Genomic DNA, 25278 nt, shown 5'->3' on the forward strand with positions numbered 1-25278 from the left:
TAGTAAGAGTTTTTACCTCATCAACTCTTAATTTATGACTTAAAAGTTACATATATGAAATCTGACAATCCATCAAATTTTCTAAACAGCAGCATCTTTACGTGGTCTATCGAGAGCTAAAAAAAAGGATGGACTTTAGATAGGACATGGGGATTAGAGTTAATTTGAATTGAGGTGGCAGAGCAACTGAAATAAAATAAATCTATTAATAATAAAAGGCCAAGAGGGACTGAACCTGCATTAAAACAATGGCAATGATATATAATGGATAGAACACTGAATCAAGAAGTTCAGCTGGGTGTAGTGGCTCTTGCGTGTAATCCCAACGACTCAGGAGGCTGAGGCGGGGGAATCACTTGAGCCCGGAGTTCAAGATCAGACTGGGCAACACAGAGAGACCCAGTCTCTAAAAATGAAAAAAAAAAAAAAAATGAGCCAGGCATGGTGTGTGCCTGTAGTCCTAGCTATTCGAGAAGCTGAGGCAGAAGGACTGCCTGAGCCAGCAGTACAAGGCTGCAGTGAGCTATGATCCTGCTACTGCACTCTAACCTGGGTGACAGAGTGAGACCCCACCCTTAAAAAAAAAAAAAAAAAAGGAAAGAAAAGAAAAAGTAGTTCAGTCACTGTCTATGGGATCCTGGATAAGTTAACTAATTTTTCTAGGTCTCCTAATATCTCGAGGTATAAAATATACTAGATTAGTGATTCTCTTAACCTGGGATTCTGGTGGCCATCTATAAACCTCCAGCCCCAAAGCTTCAGCAAATATTTCTGTGATTTTGCAGGGTGGGAGGAAATGGGTCAGGGTTTTCAACAAATTCTCAAAAGAATTCATGACGCCAAAACATTAAGAACTACTATGTACATGCTCACAAATGTCCAGCTCTGAAACTCCAACTTTGTAGTTACTCAGATTCAATGCTGGTTTGGAACTGCAGAATGTGACAGCTTACTCATGCTGCCCAATATTCAGAATGTTTATTAACTTGAGAGCCAAACACTAAATGAAGAAATAATGTTGCTTTTAGTAAAATCTCCAAATTCATTTTTATCCCTATGCTCCAGCAACTATCAAAAGTTGGCTCTCCTCAATCAGTAATTTAGTTTAGCAACAAAAAAAACAGACATATCAATTGTGTCTTTTATTTCAAGAAACATTTACTGAATCTCTATAACATATACTTCTGCCAAGGACAGCTGGAAACTCAAAAATCCCCAGAGAAACTCAACCTACACTGTTGATCACTGTCTTCTTCAAGTGTTCCCTCTCTTGGCTTCCATGCCCCACTGAGTCTGCTGCTACTTCTCTAATGACCTCTGCTCCATTTCCTGCACAGACTTCTCTACCTCCTCCCTTTCCTTAACTGCTGGTGTTCTGTCTTTAGCTATCTTTTCTCTCCGTGTATTAGAATGAACACCTATCTCATTTGTCTGGGTCTGAGGGGTTTCCTGGGATGTGCGACTTGCAGTGCCAAAACTGACAGTCCTAGGCAAACCAGGATGGGCAAACCAGGACCCTACTACATACTCTCCTTAGTCTATTTCATTCACACTCATGGCTTCATCTATCCCTAACATCATCTGCTCAAACCACCCAAGCCAGAAATCTAGGAGTCATTATCCTTCACTTCTCCCTACCCATTGAGTTGCCAAGTCTTGTCGCCTTTATCTCCCAAGGAATTCTCTCTCTTTTTTTTTTTTTTTGAGGCAAGGTCTCACTCTGATGTCCATGCTGGAGTGCAGTGGCCTCATCATAGCTCACTGCAATCTCAAACTCCTGGGCTCAAGCATTCCTTCTGCCTTTGCCTCCCAAGTAGCTGGGACTATAGGAGTATGTCATGATGCCCAGCTGATTTTTCTACTTTTAGTAGAGACAAGGTCTCGCTCTTGCTCTGGCTGGTCTCAAACTCACAGCCTCAAGTAATCCTCCCATCTCAGCTTCCCAAAGTGCTAGGATTACAGGCATGAGCTACTGCATCTGAACTCTCCCAAGGAATTCTTGACTCCATACTCTCCAAATCTCTTGACTAGACTATTTCAATTCCAAGTATCAATTACTCCTCTACTTTCTTTATCCATGATGCTGCCACAGTGAAATTTTAAAAATACAAATTAAGTCATTCAGTCAACAATACTTTATTGAATGGTACTTTATGTTCTATGCCTTGGGGACAGAGCAGTGAAAAAAGCAGTCAAAGTTCCTATCTTTTTAGAGCTTACATTCTAGAAAAGAGAGACAAACAATAAACAATATTAATCGCAGATGGCAGTTAAATCTATCGGAAAAAAATAAAGTAAGGTAAGGAGCACAGACAGCACCTGAGAAGAAGTCTTGTTATTTTATATAAGGGGATTAGGGAAGGCCTCATTAGCAGAGCCCTGCAGAAAGTGAGGGAACCACCAATGTGGATATCTTAGGGAAGAATATTCCAAGCAGAGAGAACAGCAAATGCAAAGGTTCTGAGGCCAGAATGTTAGCAAGGTCCAAAGAACAGAAAGGAGGCCAGTACGCTGGAGTGGAATAAGGAAGCAGAGCAGGGGAGGGGGGTGGAGCACGCGCGCACGCAGAGTACCACACCTGGCTTTGTGGCCACTGTAATGACTTTATGAAAGGAAGCCATTAGAAAGTTTAGAGCAGAATTAATGTGATCTCACATTTAGAAGGATCCTTAGCTGCTATGTGGAGAATATAATGTAGAAGGGCAAGGAGGAAAACAAGGAAACCAGTCAGGAGACTACTACAATAATCCAGCCTAGAGATGATGGTGGCTCAGACTAGGGTGGCAGCAGTAGAAGTAGTGAATGGCAGATGAATTTTGAGTATATTTTAAAGGGAGAAACAACAGGACTTGCCAATATATTGTTGTGAGGTGTGAAGAAAAGAAGAGTCAAGGATGATTGGGCTGAGCAACTCAAAGAATGAAGCTGTTGTTCACTGGGAGAAAAAGCAGAAGCAGGTGTTGAGGGGAGGAACAGGAGTTAGGTTTTGGGGCATGTTAAATTTGTGGTGCCTATTAGTCATTGTTGATATTGAACATGTAGTTGACTATTCTTGTCTGGAGTATTATGCCTTGTTCCAAAATTTTCAGGAACTCCCTATCCCCTAAGGATCAACCTCAAATCCCTAAAAATAACATGCAAGACCCTGTGGTTCTGGGCCCTGTACCTCTGACCATTCCCTTCACACCCACACTATTTGCACCTTATGAAACATTCTGCAGTTCCCCTTGTTCCTTTGTATATGCCCCTCCTTCTGCCTGGAGTGCTCTTCTCAGGCCTCATCCACCTAATTCCTCATCAAGACAGCTGCTCAATTTTCACCTCTTATGTGGAGCCTTACCTAACACCACCAGACCAGCAGGGCATCCCTGCCTTCTAAGCTCTAACTAAACCTATCCCATATCTATTATTATAGCACCTACCATACTGTATTTTAACTATTTAGTTTATATATCTTTCATCCCCACTAGACTATAAGCTCCTTGAGGTCAAAAATGTGCCCTATTCAGCATTTTTGTTGATTCCTCCACCTTACTTCCTAATGTTTTCTTCCACTAAAACAACTGTGTTAGAAGGACAGATGAGGTAACACAGATCCATTAACGTTTTGGATTATTTATGCTAGTTTGGACCATAGAAGAAACAATAGGCAGGTACCATGCCCAAGATGCTCTCAAGCTTGCTGATCAAACGCACTGACTTTATCCCACAACTCTTGGTCTTGCCCATATCATCACAGTCATTGCCCTCTATGCATTTGTCTCCCTACATCAACCGCAGCTCTTCTCTATTATTAACAAGAAGCTCAAAGCAAACTCTTTATTTTTTGTAGAGACACAGTCTCACTATGTTGCTCAGGCTGGTCTCAAACTCTTGGCCTCAAGTGATCCTCCCACCTTGGCCTCCCAAAGTACTGGGATTACAGGTGTGAGCCATCGTGCCCAGCCTGAAATTACCTTGTTTTAATCAAATAAGGGGAGGGACCTTGTCTGTCAAGTTTACCATTTTATGACAAAGCCTAAAATAATGCTAAAAATAGAGTAATAACTAAAAAAATTCTTCTTGAATGAACTCAAGCAAATCAGTAACGCAGTCACAGTCCTCAGGGCCAAGAGTGATAAATGCTTCTACTACAGGTAAAGGAAAAAAGGTGCAAAAGAACCTCTAAGTCTGTTTTCTCATCTGTTAAGAAAAAGTTGATAATACCCATCACAATGGATTATTATAAAGATTATGTGAGAGAAATATTTGTCAAATACCATAGTGCTTAGCTAGGTGCAGTGGCTCATGCCTGTAATCTTAGCACTTTAAGAGGCCGAGGCTCGAGGATCACATGAGCCGGGAGTTTGAGACCAGCCTGGGCAATGGCAAGACCCTGTTTCTACAAAAAATAACCGGGTGTGGTGGTGTGTGTCTACAGTCCCAGCGACTTGGGAGGCTGAGGCAGGAAGATCGCTTGACCCCAGGAGTTTGAGGTAGCAGTGAGCTATGATGACACCATCACCGCACTCTAGTCTGGGATACAGAGTGAGACTCTACCTCAAAAAAACAAAACAAAACCAAAAAAACCTCCCACAACCCATAGTGCTTAGTATTCATTCAGAAAGTATTTACTGGCCGGGCGCGGTGGCTCACGCCTGTAATCCTAGCACTCTGGGAGGCCGAGGTGGGCGGATCGTTTGAGCTCAGGAGTTCGAGATCAGCCTGAGCAAGAGCGAGACCCCATCTCTACTAAAAATAGAAAGAAATTATATGGACAGCTAAAAATATATATAGAAAAAATTAGCCGGGCATGGTGGCGCATGCCTGTAGTCCCAGCTAGTCGGGAGGCTGAGACAGGAGGATCGCTTGAGCCCAGGAGTTTGAGGTTGCTGTGAGCTAGGCTGACGCCACGGCACTCACTCTAGCCTGGGCAACAGAGTGAGACTCTGTCTCAAAAAAAAAAAAAAAAAAAAAGAAAGTATTTACTGGCCGGGCACGGTGGCTCATGCCTGGAATCCTAGCATTCTGGGAGGCTGAAGCGGTCAGATTGTTTGAGCTCAGGAGATCGAGACCAGCCTGAGCAAGAGCGAGACCCCGTCTCTACTAAAAAAAAAAAAAAAAGAAAAATAGAAAGAAACTATATGGACAGCTAAAAATATATATTAAAAAAATTAGCCGGGCATGGTGGTGCATGCCTGTAGTCCCAACTACTCGGGAGGCTGAGGCAGGAGGATCACTTAGGCCCAGGAGTTTGAGGTTGCTGTGAGCTAGGCTGACGCCACGGCACTCACTCTAGCCCAGGCAACACAGTGAGACTCTGTCTCAAAAAAAAAAGAAAGTATTTACTGACACTCATTATGTGCTAGGCACTGTAAATACAATGGCATATTTTATTTTCCAAAGATGGCTGAGATAGCATCTCCTATTCCATAATATTGTTTTACATCCCCCCAGAGTCCATGCCCCCACCTTGAACCTGAGAGGGCTAGTGATTCACTACTTGATTTCTGAGGCTAGTCAGAAAAGGCAATTGGCTTCTGCCTTGTGCTGGAGCACAAGCTTTTGGAGCCCTGAGCTGCTGTGTAAGAAGTTGACTACCTGAAGACACTATACTGTGAGAAAATCCAAGCCATATAGATAGACCACGTGCAAGCACTCTGGCCAACTGCCCCAGCTAAAGTCTCAGCTGATGGCCAGCATCAACTGTCAGAAATGTGCATAAAGATGCCTACCGATAATTGGGTTCCAGTCATTGAGACCTCCCAGCTGAGATGGCAGACATCATAGAACAAAATAAGCCATTCCCACTGGGCCCTATCCAAATTCCAGACCAAAAGAATCTATAAGTGTAATAAAATTATTGTTTCTAGACATTAAATGGGGTGATTTGTTACACAGCAATAGTAATTAGAACAATGATAAACTTGACAAGTTTCCTGCCTTCATGGAGCTTACATTCTGGTGGGAGACACATACAATAACCAAGAAAATGTCAAGACAGTAATAAAAATTACAACATGCTGGGATAAGTGCATACCCACATGCAAATGAATGAAGTTGGACCCTTTCCTTATGCCATACCCAAAACGTAACTCCAAATGATTTCTAGAAGACATAGTCAACATTAACACATTTTAGTGCTTCTTTTAAAAATTACCTTGAACTAATACCTAATCTGAAAGCTTCAAGGTATTCTTATTGTTAGGACTGAAGCATTTTTAGTATTAACAAGCACATGATCTGTAGAAAACTTAAAAATAGTGACAATTAGGAATGATAAATTTTAAAAAACTCCAAATGGACCACAGAGTTAAATGCAAGAGAAAAAACTACAAAACTCTTAGGAAAAAACACAGGAGTAAATCTTCGTGACCTGGGTTTGGCAAAGCCTTCATAGATACTACATCAAAAGCAAAAGCAACATACCAAAAAGAAAATAAGGTGAGGATGTGGAGGAAACAACCCAAATGTTAATCAATGAATTGACGAATAGTTAAACAAAATTTGGTATATCCACATGACGTGCTGAACTGTCTCCCAACAGAGATATGCTGAAGTCCAAACCCCAATACCTTAAAATGTGGCCTATTTGGAAATAGAGTTATTTTAGATGTAATTAGTTAAGACATGATCATATTGGAGTAGGGTGGGCTCCTAATCCAATGAGTGGTATCCCTATAAGATAGCTATGTGAAGATACACACAGGGAGAATGCCATGTGATGATGAAGGCAGAGATTGCAGTTATGCAGCTATAAGCCAAGAAATGCCAAAGATTGCCAGCAAACAACCAGAAGGAGGGAAGAGGTAAGGAAGGATTCTTTTCCATAGGTTTCAGAGACAGCATGACCCTGCCAAAAAACCTGGTTTTGGATTTTTAGCCTCCAGAACCGTGAGACAATAAATTCCTATTGTTTTCAGCCACCTAATTTGTAGCACTTTGTTATGGCAGCCCTAGGAAAGTAATACACCATATAATGGAATATTATTTAGTCATAAAAAGATATCAAGTACTGACACATGCTGTAACATGAACAAACCTTAAAAACATTATGCTAAGGGAAAGAAACCAGACATACGAGACTACATGTGACTCCATTTACATGAAATGTCCAGAATAGGCAAATCTATAGACAGAAAGATTAAAGGTTGTCAGGCTTGAGGGGGTAGGTGTTGGGGAGGGATGGTGAGTGACTGATAATGGGTACCTGATTTCTTTTTGGGGTGATGAAAATGTTCTAAAATTGATTGTGGTGATGATAGCACAATTCTAGGAATATACTAAAAACCATTGAATTGTACACTTTAAATGGATGAATTATATATCAAAATATCCTTTTTAAAAAGGAATTATGAAAGAAATTAATGGAATGATATGATGAAGAGTTAGGGAGGGGTGGGGATAGATGAAATAGAGGATTAGGCAAGGCTCCTTTTAAAAAGTAACATGCAACATTTGAGCTGAAACCTGAAGGGTAAGGACAGCTAGAAGGGCATTCCAGGCAGAGGGTACAAAGATCCTAGAGTGCAAATGAGTATCACATATTTGAAGAAGAGAAAAGCAAATATGGCTAGAATATAATAAGTGAGGTAGAGAGTGATATGGGATGAAGTTGCCTAGACGGGGAGGAGCTAGACAGTGTGTTAATGCTATAAAAATTATAGGTAGACTGGGCATGGTGGCTCACACCTGTAATTGCAGCACTTTGGGAGGCCAAGGCAGGAGCATCGCTTGAGCCTAGGAGTTCAAGATCAGCCTGGGGAACACAGTGAGACCCCCATCTCTACAAAACACACAAAAAAAAATTCTGCTGGGCTGAGGTGCCTGTCCTAGCTACATGGAAGGCCCAGGCAGGATGATCACTTGAGCCCAGGAGCTCAAGGTTACAGTGAGCTATGACTGCAGCACTACACTCCAGCCTGAGCAACAGATCAAGACCCTGTCTCAAAAAAAAGAAAAATAAAAAAAAACCCAGCTGGGGCCGGGTGCGGTGGCTCACGCCTATAATCTTAGCACTCTGGGAGGCCGAGGTAGGCATATGGTTTGAGCTCAGGAGTTCAAGACCAGCCTGAACAAGAGCGAGACCCCGTCTCTACTAAAAATAGAAAGAAATTATATGGACAACTAAAAATATATATATAAAATTAGCCGGGCATGGTGGTGCATGCCTGTAGCCCCAGCTACTCGGGAGGCTGAGGCAGAAGGATTGCTTGAGCCGAGGAGTTTGAGGTTGCTGTGAACTAGGCTGATGCCATGGCACTCTAGCCCAGGCAACAGAGTGAGACTCTGTCTCAAAAAAATAAAAAATAAATAAAAAAATAAAAACCCGGCTGGGTGTGTGGCAAATGCCTGTAACCCTAGCACTCTGGGAGGCTGAGGCAGGAGGATGGCTTGAGGTCAGGAGTTGGAGACCAGCCTGAGCAAGAGTGAGACCCTATCTCTATTAAAAGTACAAAATATTAGCCAGACAATTAAAAATAGAAACAAAATATTAGCCGGGTGGCCGGACATGGTAGTGAGCACCTGTAGTCCCAGCTACTCGGGAAGCTGAAGCAGGAAGATTGCTTAAACCCAGGAGTTTGAGGTTGCTGTGAGCTAGGCTGATGCCACAGCACTCTAGCCCGGGCAACAGAGCAAGACTCTGTCTCAAAAAAAAAAAAATTATAGGTAATCAGGATAGCCACAGTAAAATTGCAGGCACCTTTATTTCATCTTTAGGGAACTCCAATCCTCAATATGCATCTTTAACCCCAGCAAGCTTATATACTAACAGGTGCTTCATTTCCAATTTAAATATTCATAACCACAACAAACAATAACTCTTACATAGGTGTCCATTCCCTAAATTACGTGGGTTTGGGCCAGGACTGGTCTTGGACAAGCTCAGATAATCAAAACCAGTCCAAATCCATCCCTGGGCTAAGAATTTTAGGTCTTGAAAGGTTAAGACCTAAATCACAGCCAGAATCAGACTCCTAGACCTAGCTAACAGTAACACCAGATAAACCCAGATCAATCCATTCCAGAGATCAGGGACTTTCTAAGACTTGTGGAATGTTCTTATGACTCAAAGAAAGTTCCTATGACTCAAGAAATAGAGAAAAATCAGACAACCCTTAGGAATAAAACAAACTAAATGAGCATTTAACCCAATATATGTGTCCTCAGCCTATTCACTAATTCCTCCCCTTGGGACATAGACAATATCTGTATCTTGGAGGTCAAAAAATTCTAAAGTTAATTCAAAGCTTGCCTTTTCTCTTTTGGCCTCAAATTGGACCACAAGTTTCAGCAAGAAAAGGTGATATGGCAAAATTCAAGAAGGGCAATGATCTGCACCATCCTAAACACTCTCTTTTTAGTTTCACTTAAATAGTTCTCTCCTTCTTGTACTGTCATACAGCTGTGTCAAACACCTGTTGACCTCATTTTGAAAGTATTTCAATAACACCCAGAGATGGGCCTAAGGAGCATATGTGAAAATGTAGTGAAGATGTACAAAACAAACATAAATCAGAGATGTAAACAGAAGTAGCTAGCCCATTTAATCAATTTGAAATAACAAAGCAATGTTAACCAGAGACGAAGGCTGCAAATAAATCCAGTAAATTTTTGCATACAAGTCCACCAATCTCTTAAAAGAGACAAAAAGTAGTAAAAGCTAGTAAAAATAGTATTCTTTCCCATTTACCCAGAAAACAGAAAATTAGTTTTAATCTAGAGGCCATCTGTAGAGTTAAAAACAAAGCAAAGCGAAAAACAAAAAACTCCATTATGATTAAAATTGGTAGTAAATTGGACTTACTGTTTGGCCTGGTTTACATGAACCCCTAGCGTATAGCTCAGCCATTTGTATGTCACCTGTAAGAAGGAATTTTAAAAATGTTTTATTAGATGACTCCAGAGTGCAGATCAGTCCAAAGGGCCTGCTCCTAAAGATTCCTATTCTAGATGATTATGGCTTATAAACTACAATACATGCCACCGCAGTTTTGCCAAGAACTATCTGAGCAGGCAGGACCAAGTTATTTATCTTACAAATGCTAATAAGTTTGTTTCACAAACTGATTAATGCAAAAGAATCTAAAAAGGCAAGCTGAATATATATAATAGAGAAAGCTCTAATATTCCTCACATTCCTTGTTTTACTTAGGCCCTTTCTTCATATTTTGTCTTTTTTGGGGGGCCACCACCCAAAGCTATCCTAAAACTCACCCAAAAGCTAGATTATTTTGAAGTGTATGACTCAAAAACTTCTAAGAAAAGGTGCAGCCATACAAACCGGTGGTGCAGGGGTCAGGAAAAGAATGAATAAAGTGCATGAGTATTTTACCAGAGATTTAGACTGAGAACTACAGGTTAACAAGCCTTCATCCTTCCTTGACCCAGTATGCCTGTGACCCTCATCTCTCAAAGTCTCTTCCAATTCTAAATGCTCAGCTTCCAGTAATTAGAAGACTTCCATAGATTAGGCAAAGGCAGTGTAATGTAGCAGAAGGCATTAGTGGAAGGGCAGACCTACGTTCGAAAACTGCCTCTTATTGACAGCAAATAAACAAATTATTTGGCCCCTCTGCTTCAATTTCCTCTTCTAGGGATGTTACCAACGACCAGAGTGGGGTGTGTCGGAGGCGGGGGTCACTGTAAAGATTAAATACAATAATATGTATCCAAAATGCCTTAGCATACAGCAGGCACTCAATCACCACGGTTTGCAAAGTGCACTCACATCCATCGCCTTACTTAATCTTTACAACGCCCCTGTGAGGCGGGTCAAGCCTCTACCAATGCTTATATTTCCAGGGAGAGGAAACCATGAGTCTGGAGGTTAAACAACTTGTCGCTTAACCTCGATACGACACAATTTCCTCAGCTGTCAACTTAGAGCTTTAAACGCGAACCACCTTATAAGACAGGTGTGGGGACGCCTTAGAAAGACTCTCAACCAACGCCCCTCCCTCCCCGCCCAATCTCCGTGGCCCCTCCCCCGGGCACTGTTCTCAGCACGCCCACCCACGGAACGCGGATTTGCGCGCGTGTCAGAGGACCTCCGCGGCGGGTCCTCGCTCGCCCCGGGGCACGAGGCATGGGGACCTGTCTCCCTCTGGCCAGTTCCCACGGGGCCACAAGCAGAGGGGGTCAAGGCCCCCGCCGCCCTAGCCAGGCCCAACACCCCAGTCACACGCCCACGTTTCCCAGTCATATCTCCTCACGATTTTGTTTTGGTCCGTGACGAACTCGTCTATATTTTCCAAATAAAACTGGTCCGCCATGGTGCTGCAGCGCTGGGACCTGCCGCCTCTGAGCCCCTCTCTCAGCTACAGCCGCAGCTCCCGCCGGCGGGAAACGTCTTTGCTCCCTCCCACGTCCGGGGTCGTTTCCCACGACAACGGAGGCGACGCGTTACGGCGGCCGTATGAGGGTCAAACTAGTCACGGAGACGGCGCAGGCTGCAGTAGGTGGAGCTAGTAGGAACTGCGGAAGGGAGGGATTGGGAAGACCGGCTTGGTAAAGAAGAGTAGTAGGAGGCAAGGTTTCAAATTTCATCCGCTTAACGACTGATCCGGACAAGACATCTCACCCGTGGGAGCCACAGCCTTTCCCCCTGTAAATCGATAAACTAATCTTTGCCCTTTGATACCTTTATTCAGCAAATATTCATTACGTACCTATTGTATTCCAGGCGTTTCTTAGGCACTGGGGGCACACCCCTCCCGCGGGGTGGGAGGGGATACGTTTTAAGAGCCCCTATCAGATACCTGAAACCACTGATAGTACCGGACCCTACATACAGAGTTGACTGTTGAACACCACAGGTTTCAACTTCACGGGTCCACTTGCACGCAGGTTTTTTCCAACCAAATGCGATCGAAAATGGGGTAGGATGGAAACCCCAGTATAGGGAGAGCTGACTTTTCCTACATGCAGGTTCCTCAGGGCAAACTGCGGGGACTTGAATATGCAGGGATTTAGGTATACCAAGGGAGGACTGTAGTTATGTTTTTTTTCCTATGTGTACATACCTATGATAAAGCTTAATTTATAAATTAGGCACAATAAGAGATTAACAATAACAACTAATAAAATAGAACAATTATGACAATATAGTCTAATAATGGTAAATGTGGTCTCCCAAAATTTCTTATTGTATGTAATATTTTCTTGCTACGGTTGACCTCGGGTGACTGAAGCACGGACAAGGAGGGACTGCTGTAAACAAGTAATTTTAGTAGTGGTGTCTGCTGGGGTAAAATGATGCCTGTTAAAATCCCTCAGAATTGAGAAATTAGGGAAGGTTCTCCAGAGGGGGTGAAAGAGAGGTAGTGTTTCAGATAGAGACAGGATATTTGCTAGGAATAGGAGAGAGTTCGTTACAGCTGGAATGTTGGGAGAAGAGGCCAATGAGGAGAGATGAGACTTGGGAGAAACAGAAACCAAATCATGCTGTACCTAAGAGGCTGTGTGAAGGGGCACATGAACTTTATTCTCAGGAAAACTTGAAGAAAAGTTTTTAGGTTGGAGAATTTCAACAAAAATTTCTATTATTACCCCAAAACCCCTTCATAATTGATTTCAGCAGAAGCTGGTGTAGTTCAGTACCATGGCATAGAGGGTAAGCCAGCAGGCTCTAGAGTTAGACTACCTGGATTTCAGTTCTGGTTTTGCTAATTGTTGTGTAACCTTGGTGGGTAAGTTATTTAACCACTGGGAGCTTGCTTCCTCATCTCTAAAATGAAGATAATAATAATACTCACTTCAAAGGTTTGTTGCAACATGGATTCATTCAAGTCATAGTTAGCAGAAGCCTACTAAGGGCCAGGCACTGTTCTGAGTGCTGGCGTGCTGGGACTACAGGTGTGATCAATAATACACGGAGCCTGTTCACATGTAATTTATATTCTCTTGGAGATACAGTAAAGGATAGCAGTGGCTTAAATTGGGTAGTGGTAGTGGAAATTGAGAGAACTGAGTGATTGGAGTTTTCTTTTAGAGTTGGCAAAACCTGCTGATGAATTAGATGAGTGGAGTGTGGAAAAAACAGAAATCAAGGAAAATACCTAGATTTAGGTAAATGGTGATGCCCTTGACTGCGAGGTGAAAGACTGGGTGCAGATGAGAAAATCAAATTTGGCCAGAGTTATAAATGAGATAACATACATGAAGCCCTCATTCTGTGCCTGCACACAATAAAGTCAGAAACAGTTGGCTACTACATTGTTACTTACCAGGCACACTGTAGTAGGTGCTTTGAGAGTGATACTTCATTCAGTCCTCATAGCAATAGTGAAAATGGATTGTGCTGTGAGTGTTTTAGAGAGTGGATCGCTGAGGCTCAGAGAGAAGTATAATATAATAGATTTTCCAGGGTCACAGGGTTATTAAGTGGTTGCGCTGGGATCAGAATTTAGGTCTCTTATTGCTCCGCAGGAGTGGGAAATAAGGTAATTGACCAGAGAAGAGTCATGATACTACCCTCGTACCAAAAGGGAGCAGATGATAATACTGTATAGAGTACCCAGCCCACACCAGTCCTAGATATGCCAATATTAAAAGAGTCACATGATTTTTAGAAGCCACCTTAGTGGTTACCCTTGGGAGGGTAGGAACTGGAAGCAGTATGAGGCTTCTTGATCTGGGTGCTGGGGTACGTGGGTGTGTTGAATTTGTGAATATGATCAGAGTTGTACACTTCTGATGTGTACATACAGTTTTCTATATGGATGTTTACATTAACCAAAAGTTTAAGGGAATTAATTATTTGAGGAATCTTATTTTATTTTATTTTAAATATTCTTCAATCCTCTGAGAGGAATCTTAACTACAGTGTCAAGCCTTCTCAAACCAGGAAAATAGAAAATAGGCAGCAGTATTAGAAAGAATGGATTTATACAGAAAGATTGGAGAGCTTGAAGGAAAAAATAAAAATTAAAAATAAAAAAAGAAAGAATGGGTTTTATCTTAACTTTGGACAAAAGAAAGGAGATTCTGGGAAGAAGGGATAATGGGCAAAAAAGGACCACAGGCAAGTCAGTAATGGGATTATCAAATGGGCTGGGATAATGGGACTAGAAAGGAATGAGCACAGCTCAGCACAGGAGCAGGTAGGCTAGGGGTTGTGTGTGTACATTAAGGGTAGGGGAGATGGAGGGGAAGAGAAGGGATAGCTTTTCTGTTTCTGTGTCTGAGGCCTACCCAGCTTGGGTATTCCTACGTTCAGGGAAGGGTGGTTGAATGGAAAGCATGTGGGCTTTGGAAACAATTTTTCTTTTAAAAAGCAAGTAAGCAAAGAAAACCTGTATATGAATCCCAGCTTTATCACTTCCTAGATGTGTGGCCCTAGGCAAATCATTTACCTCTCTAGTTCTCAATTTCATCATCTTAAAAGAAGGGATATAATGTCCAGTGGTATGCAGTGGAAGAAAGCCCCGATTTGTAGTGGTTGCCAACTCCTGTGGTATAAATACTCCACATAGCAGATTTCAAGCTATAGATATCGATGTCACCAAATGCAGAGTTAGGAAGAGGTGCACAATATCAGACTGTTATTTCCACTGTCAGGGTTGATTTTTGAGGGATGTTGTCCTGGTTCTTTGGCTCCTTACTTGGAAAAATTGCAATCAGGGCCAGTGCAACAAAGTGATGACAGACACTTAGCACTTCTACACAAACAGCTTTTCTTGCAGGCTTTTCAGCATACAAAGTGAAAGTACATTTCCTGAGGGGAAGGGGTCTGTCTCTGGGAGTGGAGAAGACCCTGAGGTTTTACCACACTTTTATGTCTACACCTTATGACATGCTAAATGGTAGGTGTAATAGTCATTATTTTCCTGGGAAAGGGATGGAGATTTCCGAAAGCTAAGGGACCTCCCCAATTTTATCCTTATAGGGTAATTTACAGGGGTTGCCATGACATTTGTAAACTGTCATGGTGCTGGTGGGTGTGATTTTTACTATGCTAATGTATAATGAGGAAAAGGTTACCTTTGGGCATGAGCTCCTAGTTTCTGTGCATGCTCCTGGCTGGGAAAAGTCCCTAACCTCAAGTTCCTGCTGTTGCAGGTTTGGTTCTAAATGCTCTGTGGCCTCCTCATTTCTGCCCCCTCTCTTCTTTTCCTGTGGTTAGTGCTGCCAGCCTGCACCTGTCCCTGACACCACCATACAGATACAATAAAGATAAATAACCTCAAGGGCATAGATAGTAATAAAATGTAGTAAAACACTTAGGAAGTGATGAAATTTGAATATTTATTGTCTTCGTCTTACGGAAAACTGTGTTCTTTCTCTAAATCAGCTACAAAGAAAGAACATCCAATTGGTAAGGCATTCAAGTTTTTTTATTCTTTGGCCAAAGAACAGAGAAGGGTGAGCTTGTGCTCTAAAGGCGCCCTCTCCCCAAGCAAAGGGAGACGTGAGAGTTTTTTAAAACATACGGGACAGAGGAAGTATGTAAACATATACAGGGTAGAGTTTAAGACGCACAGATACAGTTCACACACGTGTTTCTTATATATCACATGTATAGAAAATTTCATCCATTATCACTTGAGAGAGTGGTTTTTAAATCATTTAAAGATAATAAAGATTGCCTGCTGGAGTTTGCCCTGGCTGTCTGCAGGTCTAGACTTCTGACATCAGGCGAGAGGTCACATGGCTGTTTATAACTTTGGGCCACCTGGTGTCCTTGAACAGCTGTGCTTCTAGATGATAAATACTAAAAAGAATTGTTAAAAACAAACAAAAAACTGTTAAAGTTTTTTCATCTGCTTTGTCAGGCTATCCCAGTGACATTTGTTTTTAACATAATTTAACTGATTGTAAATTTATATACTTTTTAGTAACGGCTCTGTTTAAAACTGACTTGCAAACTTTCTGAAAATTTAACATTCAGCTATCATAAGCAAGTACCAGCCAGCTCTCACACACTACTGTAAATATTAATATTACAATTTCTCCACCTTGCATGATTTAAGGGGTTCAAAGTAACATGTTCTGTGCCTCAAAGATAGCTAAGTGCTCCATAAATGGTACTATTATTATATAACAAACACTTATATACCACTAACTATGTGCCAGACTCTGTTCCAAGTGCTTTACAAATACTAACTCATCTAAGCTCCATAACTGCCCTAAAGTAAGGCATGTTATTATCCGCTTTTCTCAGATGTGTAAACTTTGGCACAGAGAGGTTAAATAACTTGTTCAAGGTCACAACATTACAGAGCCAAGATTATAAACTAGGCAGTCCAGCTGCAGCATCCATGATCTTAAACACTATGTTTTGCTGTCTCATTATTAGTTTACAACGCATATAGAAAACCAGTAAGTACAGTGAACTCTAATACAGTGTATTGCAGAACTTTGGAATCCCTGTGCACATCAGTCAAATGAGAATTGTTTTCAGTAGAAGCCAAGTAACAAATTGGATATGTTGAATATCTACATGATATGGGAACATTAGAGTCCAGGCAGACAGAAGTTAAATCTTGGAAGTTTTCAAGTCAGGAGTTAGGGTTAAGGTCAGGGGTATATGTGGATCTATGATTAGGTTCAGGAGAAAACTGCAGCTGGCAAATGCCAGTAAATAAACCTAGGACTGTGTCCAGGAGATTAGTGTTTTATCTAGGTAATACCTGAAGGCTTAGTCTTAGGATCAAAAGTAAACCAGAAAAGAGGATTTCTCTGTACTGTTACTCCCATAAACCACAGATGAAGATAGTCTTTTAGCTCATATACATTGCTCAGATAATAATTATAATTTATAGAGCAACACCATGTCATGGGTACCTCACATAGTGACTCATTTAGTCCTCAAACAATCCTGTTAGATTCTATTATCCCTGCACCAAAAAAGGGCCTAGATTGCAGATCAATGTTATGTTGTTAATGGGAAGAGTGGATAGGAAACAACTCCATATAGGTTCTAAGACAAGATTTCCTTAAGCAAATAACCAAGTAGAATTTTAGAACTAGCCTCATCCTAATATAATAATAATGACAACAACAACAGCAACACTAGTGTTAGGTTCGTCTATGCAGATGTTTCCTGGTTCCCCAGTTCCCAATATCAAGAATGAGTACTGGTACCAAGTCAAGTCAATGACAGAGTGATCACAAACCCAGAGCAACTTAATACAGTTTATCACATAAAAGATAGAATGAAAGTAAAGGAAGCTTACACAAAGAGAAAATACGTTCCAGAGAGAGTGGAACAGGTCAGTCTCCCCGAGTGGACACTGCAGGAGACTGAGCACATGTTTCCTTTAATAAGCCCACTCGTTTGTCCCGCCTTTCCTCTGGCAGGATTGGTTGCCATTTCCTGCCTTTGGAGGTGATTGACAAGTTGGTGTTACATAATAGATCACATGACAGGTCACATAACAGGGTAGGTTATATAACAGTTCCCCTTTCTGCACATGTGTCTTCTAGAATTCTCCATGAAGCTCCACCCATGTTATGCTTATTAGATGGTAATAAATTCTACCTCAGTTAAAGGTTACTAGGAACTTTTTACTATGTATGTTCCCACTAAGCAACAGTTGCTAGCCACAATTTGGTTCCTACCTACAGTTCAGTTCCCGCTCTCTGCCCTTAGCCACCTCCTTTCCACCTGTTTACCCTCCACCAGACCTAACACTAGCATTTATAGGTTCTCAATAAGTATTTATTGACTTAAATGCAATTACACTAAAGACAGATTTAAGGGGAAAAACACTAAGTTAAGAAACAAGGAGACCTGAGATAGTATTCACTATTATCATTCAATGAGTGTGTAGGTACCATGCTAGGTCTTTGACTTCAATATTCACATTTAATCTTCAAAATAATCTATGAAGTAAATAATATTACTTACCTTATATTATCCCTATTTTATAGATGTCACATAGCTTAAATTATTATCCCTATTGTACAGATAAAGAAACTGGAGCTCAGGGAAGTTAAGTAATTTGTCCCAAACCAGGTAGGTAGTAAGTGGCGGGATGTGTTTCCAGCTCAAGTGTGCCCAAAGGCCATAGTCTTAACACTGTGTTTGCCTTTAGGTGACAGCATTTGGCTGCTTCTTGTTTTCTTTTTTATATACTTTTTTCCTTATATGTGTTTGAATTTTTACAGGAGTCTGTTTCATTTTTATAGTCAGAAAAACATGAACATATTTTCATTTTGAAAAAAAGTGGGGCATTTAGCAATGCAAAATTAACCCATCTTCTTATTCCTGTCATCTGTAACGTTTTCCCCATTTGAAGTGTAAAAGGCAATCTGCAAAAAGGAATAGAACCATCATTCCTACCTACACCTTAAATGTCACTTATTTAAAAACAAACAAACAAATAAATAAAAACCTCTTCCCATTCCTTAAGGATGAGGCTTAACATAGGTACCACGTGTTGTGAACGATAGCGGTTCTCCAGAAACCAGAACAATCAATCAGCCAAAGTATTTGCTTACCAAAGGAGAGGCCAGAAAAAACTGTCGGGGACGTTGGTGTCAGGTGATACCAGCAGTGGGAGCTATAGGATTAAGACTCCTCAGCCTCCATGTCTCGAAAAAGAACCCAAGGTTGTTGTCAGAAGGTTGATCCTCCTCTTTCTTCTTCATCCCAATTCATCCCACTTCATCCCAGAAATGATTGGAATCAGAGGGCCTAATAATTCCAATAGGTCATGGAGTGGGACATCTAGACAGGGCTCAATATTGAAGTGAGGTGAGGAACAATCAACCTACATGCAGGCAGGATCCCCAGATTCAGAATATGGTAAGGAGGCTAAGCCTCTGGCCAGGAAAGGAGGCCCATAAGAGCAACTCAGGAACCCCACCAACTAGCTGGGCTTCAGGCTGCCACAGGTTTCATGGGGATGACATTCCAGGCAGGGTAACAGGTCAGAACCAAGGAGTATGAGATTAAAAAGTCCACAGTCCCAGGGGCCCAGGAGCCCAGGACTTATTAACAATAATGTATTTAGTAATTAGATCATCCATTCATTCATTCACCCAACAAACGCTTCTAAAGGCCTCCTATAGTGTTGTATGAAAGGAGAGAAGGTTAGCACTCCCCTTGACAAGGATGGAAGAGGCTCTCGGGCCTGTACAACACGCATACGGTTAAGGCATTGCCACCTACTTCGTGGCATCTAACCATCGTTTTTATGAAACTATTGTTTTTAACTTGCACTGTTCACTTAATAATTTATCATGAATATTTCCCATATTATTTCATATCATTGTACAAGAAATAATGTGTACATTATGAGGACATACTGTATCTAACAAGATATACTGTTAGACTCTTTGATTCTGTAAAATTAAATTGAAAAAAAAAAAAATTTTACATTACAGAGAACAAAAAAAAAAAAAAAAAAAGGCCTCCTATATACCAGGCCCTGTGGGACTAATGGGGACACAGCATAGTCTTCATTTCTGGGAGTCTACGGTCTGTGGAGAGCAAACAGCAATGCAGTGTGAGAGAGACTCTCAAAAGGTCCCAGGGGAATCTGCAGGAGGCAGCTAACCCAGCCTGAAGAGGAAATATGGGGAAAACTTTGGACTTGGGTATCCACCGCTAGACCCTCCTTTCACATTAGGCAAAATATGTAAGAAAGGAAATCAGAGTGCTATCTTTATTATAGCTTTTAACAACACATAACAAGCCTGTATTTCCTCTCTCTAAAAAAGTTGTTTTAGGCTGGGCGTGATGGCTCACGCCTGTAATCCTAACACTCTGGGAGGCCGACCAGCAAGCATCGCTTGAGCTCAGGAGTTCGAGATCAACCTGAGCAAGAGTGAGACCCCGTCTCTACTAAAAATAGAAAAATTAGCCAGGTGTCTTGGGGTGTGCCTGTTGTCCCAGCTACTGGGGAGGCTGAGGCAGGAAGAGCACTTGAGCCCAGGAGCTCAAAGTTACAGTGAGCTATGATGATGCCACTGCACTCTACCCGGGGCAACAGAGCGAGACTCTGTCTCAAAATAAATAAATAGATAATTAATCCAAAATTTAAAAGTCATTTTATGAGAACATATGTATCTTACGTAGACTGTCTTGTGGAATGCACAGCTGCCAAGGCCAGGACACATCAACCTTCCTGACAGCTGGCAAGGCAGGAGCCCAAGGACCTTGAGATAAGCCTTAGATGTTTGTTCTAAAACACTTTATCAGTTCTATAAAAATCGATATAAAATCCCTCAGTTACAAAAACTGAGTGAGCCAAGAGGACACTCAGATACAGTTCCTGTGTCTCACACCTACACAACCCCACCCTGTTCCCAGCCACGCTCACACCCCGGCAGGTTTATTCCTCAGCTCAATCACCAGAGGGTCACAGTTCTACCTTTGTTGCCTCAGACATTCAGAAAAAGAGCAGCAGGACACCCTACCCACATCTTGTATATTTTTCCCCTTTCTCCCTTGCCTTGGGGGCTGGGAGGGTGCTTTGGAGTAGTGACGGTAAAAGTGAAGATAATTGGAAACTGGTTATGAGAAGTTTTGTCTTAAGCACCTCATTTCTGAATTTTTATAGTGCGTGTGTGGAGGTGGGAGGTTGGCATTCAGGGCTAAAAAGAAGCATATGATCGATCCTTTTCTCAAAGACCATTGCTTTCTGTTCCCCAAACGCTGTCGGTCAGGAAGACTTCCTGAGGAAATGCCGTACAGGCTCAGATTTAGCATTGAATAAAGAAAGGCAAAGGCCGTTCCAGACACAGTCCTGATGGAGTGGGCTGCTCTCTCTCTCCCTTCTCTCCCTCTTGACACCACTGCTTCTTTCTGTATGACTGTTCTGTTTTCTTCTTTGGCTTAACCACAGTTTCTACTTCCTCATGATTTTAGTTTAAACACAGCTGTAGTTGCCATGGTTCATCTCTACCACTGCATCCAGCCTCGGCCCCATCACTAACTACAGATTTTCTCAACACTTCCCCATTTTGTTATTCCTAAATGGTTGAACCTGATTTTCTCAGTCAATTTCAGTTTTTGGTTCTTTTCTTTTAAATCTCAGATTATCAAAATCTTTTTCAGGGTACTAAGCAGCCAGTGGGCAGGTTCCTCTTGGATAAATGCTCATTCATTTCATATTGTTCATTGAGTTCCTTCTATGAGCTCAGTATACATATGAGATATAGTAGAACACAAGAGACATATGGCCCTGGTTGGAGACAAGTAAGTTAACAGACAGTTAGAAGACCATGTTATAAGAGAGGAAATGAGCACAATGCACTCAACTGGAGATGTCCAGTAGGCTGTGGGCTGTGCCTGTGCTCAGATGCAGGCATAGATTGGGGATGCACAACTTACGCATGGTAACTGCGGCTATGGCGGGGCAGGGGGAGGTGGATTAGATCACACAGGGACAGAGCTGAAGGCAGAACCCAGGGAACACCAGCAGTTAAAGGACATGCAAAAGAGGAAAGGCTTAAAAAGGGAACCGAGAGGGAAAAGGAGCACTGAGGAGGGCTCAGTGTGGAAACAAAAGAAGTGAGTTTAAAGGAGGGGGTTACCGACAGGGTCAAATGCCTCCCCACAATGGCACGGGGTATGGATTGAGAGGAATGCATTGGATGTGGCCTCCATTGGCCAGAAGAATGAGAGGCACAAAAGCCTGGGGTCGGTACATTGAGGAGTGAGGAAGAATGAGAAGAACTGAAGATAAAGGGTGGAGACAACTCTGGCCAGTTCCTCATGTGGAAATGGGGAAGTGGGTGGGGGTACAGATGGCCATGAACTTCATAACAAGTCTGCCTTGGCAATAGGGCTGGAGATGGTGGTAGGTATTTGTCTTAGAAGAGCCGTGACAGGCACTGTGGGGTCTCCTCCATCCAGAGCACCCTTGGTGAGGGATGCCTGACTGCAGGAACTGAAGGCCAGAATCTGCAGGAGGCGGCCTGCAGTAGATCCTCTGTTCCCACAGCATGGGAATTCTTCAAAGGTCTTTTCATCCCTGGGTTTGTTTGGCCAAAGCTGGCACGGGGTAGGCCCTTAGCAAATATTTGTTGACTGATAACTGAATGTCTGAATGAATAGATAGACGGGTGGATGAAATTGAATTACATATTGTTCTGCTCTATAATCCCTTTTGTTGAGCTACAGGATATTGTTTGTGGAAGGTGTTGTCTACTTTCCTTCCACCATTGAAATTACTATGTAGTTTATTATCAGGGTAAGCGTTGTTGATAAGCTAACGGGAAATCCAGCTTCCTTCAAAGGCCCAGTGATTGGAAATGGGGGGAGAGGGGTGGCCTTTTAGGAACAAAAGTTAGGACCAAGCCCAGGTCCTAAACAGGCTTGAGAGCTGCAAAGAGCACTGGGGCTGCAGATGCCAGAGGGAGGCTTTATACATTCCTACACGCACAGCCTTTCACACAGTACTTTAGAAGACTCTCCATATGTTTTGGGTTGACTAATTTGAAGTGTCTTATCTTTCAATATTTTCTTCAAGACCCTGGAGTAAAAGACAAAATCAAATGGTAGACTTCCCAAACTCACTCTCTGCATTTCCCCTTTCTCTGTGATACCTCCACCACACCTCTGATCTCCTTGTACCTGCCTTATTTCAGACCCTCCTGTCATCAATTTTTTTTTTTAATTATCTTTCTGCTTAGAAAGGAAATTCATGCTCATCGTCATCTCTCTTCCAATCTGTCCTCCGCTGCTGGGGTCCATCTTTAACACCAGTTCCAGGAGGATGTTTCTAAAGCACAGATCTGATGATGTCACTTCCTGCTGAAAACCCTCCAGTGGTTTCCTGTGGGTTTTAGGACAAAGTCCTAACTTCTTAGCAGAGAAGAAGGGAGTGTTCAAGGCCCTTCAGGGTCTGGTCCTGCTTCCACCTCCTACTTCAGGACTGTCAAACTGCAGTCGTGCGGGCGTCATGCGACAGCACGCGCTCTCACAGCCATAAGCCGTTGCTTCCTGTTTTCCTGCAGCCTGAGACTCTGCCGTCCACTCTGAGCCATTTATGTTTGAAAGCTCCGAGGCTTCCTCCTGGCATCCCTCTCACAGCCTCCTGCTGATTATACACATAGCCCAGATGGTGCTGCTGCTCCTCGTCTGGCTGGGCCAGATTCTGATTTCCACAAGAAATCCAATCGCAGTAGGCGTTTGGGGATTTGGGTAGCGTATTGAGGATGTGAGAAGTGTGTGTGGCGGGGGGCAGGGGGTACAATGCACAGTCACCATACTTCACACCTAAATCTTCCCACCCAAGGTTTTTCTCTCCAAAATTCCCTTCATTCAGCCAGCATTCCAGCCCTGGGTATTTCTATCAGCCCCCTTTCCCGTATTAGAAATGTGTGTGTGTGTGTGTGTGTGTGTGTGTGTGTGTGTAAACCTCCCTTGTATCATGCAACCCCATCCCACCTTCTCTGTCTCATCCAAGCACCAGGTGGCCAGAGGCTTTGGTTATGGTTATGTACCCATAGGTAGTTTATCATAGATTCTCCTAATCCTTTCTCAGGATATTTTGTCACCAGTTGCTAAAAAATTTAAGGAGGTGTCCACACCTTACACATTTCTGTCCCTGAGTTTGCCATGAGCTCCTCAAGGCCAGGCCTGTGTCTGACTCATCTCTGGTCCCTGGTCCAGCTGGGGCTTGGCTCAGAAAGGAGCAGTAATGCATGTTAAGCACTGTCGTGGTCATGCCACAAATGGGTCACCAGACTGCCGTGTGGCCAGAGGGGGCTGGGAAGTGTGGGGTAGCAGGTCAGTGAGGAATGCCTTCATTTCCCATCGTGGAGGGTGGGGTTTCTGACTACCTGCCCCCACCCCCCATTGTTCTCAGAGCTGATTCATACCCAGAAATAAATCCTCAGCCTCTGTCCATACATCTCTGACTCTGAGAACCCCATTAAGCCAGACAAAGTGTCCATCCATCTGCTGGGCACTTTCACGAGACACTTCCTTCTCCAGGAAGCTGTCCTCCCTCTGTGGCCGTCCCCAGGAGGCACACTTCCCACAGATTACCTCTCGTAAGAGCAGGTGCCAGGTTTGCTCCCATCCTTACTGCCCTCCCTGAGCACAGGCCTATGCTCAGCCTCCCCACCGCTCTCCCTGTCTCCAGTTCCATGTCCTCCAGCCTGTCCTCCACACTCATCCCCAGAAAGATGGCTCTGAATGCCAAACTGACTTTGACACCCACCCCACCCCCCATCCCAGCTCCTTCCAGGGCTCCCACTACTTTATTGAGGAATATTTAACATAAAATTCACCCATTTTAGGTGAATTTTGGTTGAGTTTTAGTAAATCTATTTATTTATTTTTTTAGGGATAAGGTCTTGCTATGTTACTCAAGGTGGTCTTGAACTCCTAGGCTCAAGTGATCCTCCTGCCTCAGCCTTCTGAATAGCTGGGACTCCATGTGTGTGCCACTGCACCCTGCTGAGTTTTGGTGAATCTATACAGTTGTGCAACTATCACCAAAAGCCAATATTAGAACATTTCCATCACCCCCCAAAATTCCTTCATGCCCTCAATCCCCACTTATGCAGTCAATCCCTGCTCCCACTCCCAGCCCTGGCAACCACTGATCTACTTTCTGTCTTTGTAATTTTGTCTTTTCTAGAAACTTCATACAAATGGAACCACACAATATGCAGTTTTTGTGTCTGTTGTGAGCTGAATTATGTCTCCCCCAAATTCGTATGTTGCAGTCCTAACCTCCAGTACCTCAGAATGTGACTGTATTTGAAGATAGTCTTTAAAGAGGTACTTCAGTTAAAATGAGGTCATTAGGGTGGGCCTTAATCTAATACGACTGGTGTCCTTATAAAGAGAGAAGATTAGGACACAGATATACACAAAGGGAAGACCGTGTGAAGACACAGGGAGAAGATGGCTATCTACAAGTCAAAAAAAAGAGGCTTCAGGAGAAATCAACTCTACCAATACCTTGATCTTGAACTTCTAGCCTCCAGAACTGTGAGAAAATTGATTCCATTTAAGTCACCCGTCTATGGTACTTTGTTATGGCTGCCCAAGCAAACTCATATGGCTTCTTTCATGTTAGTAAAATATCAGCAGTTCGTTACTTTTTATTGCTGAGTAAGTATTTTATTGTATGAATGTACCACATTTTGCTTATTTATTCGCCACATGATAGACATGATAGATTATTTCCAGTTGTGGTGCTAAAACTGCTGCTAAAAATTTGCATGCAGGTCTTTGTGTGAACATGTTTTCATTTCTCTTGGGCAGATCCCTGTGCTTTTGAGATCAAGTTTAAGCTTCTTACCTCTTCAACCTCACCTCTTACCCCTCCTTGCTTCTCACCTGTGCTCCAGCAACACAGATTGCTGATAAATCCTTGCACGTAC

At 42.6% G+C, this 25278-nt stretch overlaps 1 protein-coding gene and 1 non-coding gene across 5 annotated transcripts in view; one reads left to right on the forward strand and one right to left on the reverse strand.

Annotated features, from left to right (window-relative positions):
* The window catches only part of POLD3 (DNA polymerase delta 3, accessory subunit), a 47782-nt gene extending 36446 nt beyond the window's left edge, over positions 1-11336 (reverse strand). For 2 of the 4 annotated variants that reach the window (XM_069469253.1, XM_069469251.1), the window contains exons 1-2: positions 11196-11336; positions 9788-9843 (exon numbers count right to left, since the gene is read on the reverse strand). In XM_069469253.1, the coding sequence (XP_069325354.1) occupies positions 9788-9832 (45 nt within the window). In that variant the 5' untranslated portion in view covers positions 9833-9843; positions 11196-11336. Of the gene's footprint in view, positions 1-9787; positions 9844-10886 lie in introns of all 4 variants that reach the window. The other 2 variants (XM_069469250.1, XM_069469252.1) reach the window with 2 other exon arrangements.
* A 7662-nt stretch (positions 11337-18998) lies between these two features.
* LOC138385630 (U6atac minor spliceosomal RNA) lies at positions 18999-19125 on the forward strand. The gene has a single exon (XR_011233850.1). It is a non-coding gene; the product is annotated as a U6atac minor spliceosomal RNA (small nuclear RNA).
* The last annotated feature ends 6153 nt before the right edge of the window (positions 19126-25278 follow it).

Source organism: Eulemur rufifrons, chromosome 6 (assembly GCF_041146395.1).
Source record: "Eulemur rufifrons isolate Redbay chromosome 6, OSU_ERuf_1, whole genome shotgun sequence".
NCBI lineage: Eukaryota > Metazoa > Chordata > Mammalia > Primates > Lemuridae > Eulemur > Eulemur rufifrons.